Raw genomic sequence first — 3,733 nt, 5'->3', positions numbered from 1 at the left:
GGCTTGGAGGTGGATGCTGGTGGGGAGTGAATGACTGAGGTGGCATTGCTGGTGGCTGGGGTACTCCTCTGAACCAGGTCTATTGGGTGCGGTTGGTGATGGTGGTGGTGGTGATGAAGATGTTGCTGGTGTTGATGGTGATGATGATGATGGAGATGATTGGGTACAGTCTGTTCTTCTTGTGCCTGCTGAACTTGACCTGCTTGACATATTGTTGGAGGTGAGCTGGGGGTAGATCTTTTGGAAACCAAGTCATTACTGTCTTCCACCTCAGAGTCGCTCCTCACCGAGATCAGCTCTTTCTCCTGGATGTTCTCCCGTTCTAGAAGATCTGGCTCGTCCACCAGAGAACTCCTCTTCACTGCACCCACACAGAAAAAGAGAGAAATATTCAGAAGAATGATCAAGAACCCATAATTACTATCCTCATGACCACTAAAAATATTATCTTGATATAGGAACACTTAAAGTCATGAAGTCACCAACCTGTATCTACGTCTGTGTCCCCTTTTTCTTCTAGTTTCTGAGGCTCATCTTCATCATTTTTCTCCAGATCGATGTTCTCCTCATCTTCTTCATCTTCGCTCCTGTTCCTGGGTGTCCAAGTCATCTTATTCTCCTTTTTAAGCCTCCTCCGTGCGTTGGCAAACCAGGTGGACACTTGGGTGAGGGTCATCTTGGTGATGATGGCCAGCATGATCTTCTCCCCTTTGGTGGGGTAAGGGTTCTTCCTATGCTCGTTGAGCCAGGCCTTTAAAGTGGCGGTGGCATCCCTGGTAGCATTTTTCCTGTAAGCTGGATCACCATAAGGATAAGATCCCAGAGGAGCACCATAAGGATGGTAACCTAACGAACCTGCCATGCTTGTACTGTGGTCATATGGAGAACCCTAGAACAAGAAAATTAGAGATATATATGTAAACGTATCTAAAGTCAGGGGTCTGAACAGGAATCAGATATATTTACTGCATAAAAAGTACAAAAAACGCATCATTCATACATTATCAGGGTCTTCAAGAAATTCATAGAACATTGGATGCGTTTATAATTACGCACAGATAATATTCAATACCTACAGTGATTGATTAATTGAGTAAATGATTGGCAACCCTTCCCAGGGACATGATTATTTTTTATATATTTTTTTTATCTCAAATTTACATATATAATATTAATTATTTAATTTTGACCAAGATACTACAAAAAGAACAGAGAACTGAATTTATTTCTTCTGTAACTGGCCATCAAAACAGGAATAAACCCTTTAATTTAGGAGCATAACCACACTTAGGAATCGGTCTGCGACAGGGAACCACAACATTCAGATATTCACCACGATTTAGAGCTAATTATATCTACGGATTAATAAGCCAAATACCTAACCCAGATATACGGATACGTAAGTGCAAATACGTAGGAAAAAAAATAATATTCGCACACTTTACTAAACCAGGATCACATCGGTGTGAACTAATCCGCTTCATTAAAAAAACAAAAACTGCAGTTAAATGCATTGGATTTATTGATTATCGATTGACCAGGAGTAACATTTACATGGGTGGAACAGATTGGATTACTTTGACGGAGGGAATATTCGGATTGTAATTCGGATTATAGTTTAACCCCTTCAGGCCAGTAATTGATTAACAGTTAGCTGATTACTTTTTTAAAAAAAAAATACCTTTAGATCAGATATTGATTATTTAGGGGAGGGGGATTCTGGATTAAAGAAATATTCACCTATGTGTGTGATAAAGGCTCAGTGTGAGCCGAAACGTTGCCATGTGGGTTTGAAATAAACCACACTTTTTTCGTCTAAAGATTAAGAGTGCAGCCTTCATTTTTCTTCTATCTATCTATCTATCTATCTATCTATCTATCTATCTATCTATCTATCTATCTATCTATCTATCTATCTATCTATCTATCTATCTAACTGTCTGTCTGTCTGTCTGTCTGTCTCTATAGTATAATGCATGGACTTATACATAGAATCTACACATGGAGTGCAATAAATGAAAGCTGTATCACATACACACTGCTTAGAACTCCCTGCTACAATTCGGTTCACAGTTCTGCAGTTGATTCGGGTCAGAGCTGGAGTTCTGCGATTGCTGTAGGGGTTGACAATGGCAGTGGTCGCCCCTGCTCTCTGCATCCCCCCTCTCCCTTTATGAGAAGTGTAATAGCAGCTCTTACCACATAAGAAGTGAATGCAGCAGCTGGGTCTCCACTGTACTGTAGGGGGGAGTTGAAGCCAGCAGAAGTAGCTGTAAAGGCTGTAGATCCAGCATAAGGGGAGAAGGCTGACCCAGAAGAAGACCTTCCCAACTCATCAGTCCTGGGTCCAGAGATGACACTGGTGCTGTATGCAGGGCAGGAGTACAGAGCCAATGAAGCAGATGGTTGATACAAGTAGCCCTGAGGATAGGACATGGCCAGACACATGCATACACTCGTATCTTGGGAGACACACTCTCTGCAAGAAAAAAAAGTCTACTAGAGGGTCTTCAAGGTGAACAAGCCCACCAGTTGCAGACCTGGAGATCAATGGGGACTGTGGCTGCCTCTGGCTGCTGGTATCTCTCTGCCTCTCTGTTCTTCTTGCTGCCTTTCTCCCTGGTAAGATTTTTTTTGTGCTCTCACTCTGTACAAGGAGGGAGGGGAGAGGTTGGGTGGGAGTGTGGGTTGGTGTAGACTTTAGCTTTGGAAGCAGGAAAAAAAAAAAGGTCCTGCCAAGATGCTAAGTTGGAAATTGAGGAATCTGACGCCTCAGTGCTCCTCCTTGTGGGTGTCGTCGGTGGAGAGGGATGGAGGTGGTGGTGGGGCTGCCCAATTATCTGCAGGCTTTCTCCCTTTCTCTTTTGACTCTCTCTTTCTTCCAAAGCAAAGTCTGCCCCTTGATGGTCATCACACACAATGCAAGCAAAGAGAGCAGCATGGACTCCCCGGGCAGGCTGGGGTCACCTGCTGACCTGGGGGCTGAGGACTGGGGACTGGGGACTGGGGACTGAGGACTAGGGACTGGGGGCTGAGGACTGAGGACTGAGGACTGGGGACTGAGGACTGAGGACTAGGGACTGGGGGCTGAGGACTGGGGACTGGGGACTGGGGACTGAGGACTGAGGACTAGGGACTGGGGGCTGAGGACTGAGGACTGAGGACTGGGGACTAGGGACTGAGGACTGGGGACTGGGGACTGGGGACTGAGGACTGGGGACTGAGGACTGGGGACTGGGGACTGAGGACTGGGGACTGAGGACTGGGGACTGAGGACTGGGGACTGGGGACTGGGGACTGGGGACTGAGGACTGAGGACTAGGGACTGGGGGCTGAGGACTGAGGACTGGGGACTGGGGACTGAGGACTGGGGACTGAGGACTGGGGACTGGGGACTGAGGACTGGGGACTGAGGACTGGGGACTGAGGACTGGGGACTGAGGACTGGGGACTGAGGACTGGGGGCTGAGGACTGAGGACTGAGGACTGGGGACTGAGGACTGGGGACTGGGGACTGGGGACTGAGGACTGGGGACTGAGGACTGAGGACTAGGGACTGGGGGCTGAGGACTGAGGACTGGGGACTGGGGACTGAGGACTGGGGACTGAGGACTGGGGACTGGGGACTGAGGACTGGGGACTGAGGACTGGGGACTGAGGACTGGGGACTGAGGACTGGGGACTGAGGACTGGGGGCTGAGGACTGAGGACTGAGGACTGGGGACTGAGGACT

At 47.7% G+C, this 3,733-nt stretch overlaps 1 protein-coding gene across 2 annotated transcripts in view; it reads right to left on the bottom strand.

The window, feature by feature from the left end:
• Positions 1–2,689, bottom strand: part of IRX5 (iroquois homeobox 5) — a 3,372-nt gene extending 683 nt beyond the window's left edge. The window contains exons 1-3 of one of the 2 annotated variants that reach the window (XM_069738586.1): positions 2,200–2,689; positions 487–889; positions 1–361 (exon numbers count right to left, since the gene is read on the bottom strand). The exon at positions 1–361 is cut by the window's left edge and continues 410 nt beyond it. In XM_069738586.1, the coding sequence (XP_069594687.1) occupies positions 1–361; positions 487–889; positions 2,200–2,448 (1,013 nt within the window). In that variant the 5' untranslated portion in view covers positions 2,449–2,689. The remainder of the gene's footprint in view (positions 362–486; positions 890–2,199) is intronic. The other variant, XM_069738587.1, reaches the window with a different exon arrangement.
• Between the last annotated feature and the right edge of the window lie 1,044 nt (positions 2,690–3,733).

The sequence above is a fragment of the Ranitomeya imitator genome, chromosome 9, assembly GCF_032444005.1.
Source record: "Ranitomeya imitator isolate aRanImi1 chromosome 9, aRanImi1.pri, whole genome shotgun sequence".
In the NCBI taxonomy this organism is placed as follows: Eukaryota; Metazoa; Chordata; class Amphibia; order Anura; family Dendrobatidae; genus Ranitomeya; species Ranitomeya imitator.
Note: the sequence above shows the minus strand (reverse complement) of the source record. Positions and strands in the feature narration are given on the sequence as shown.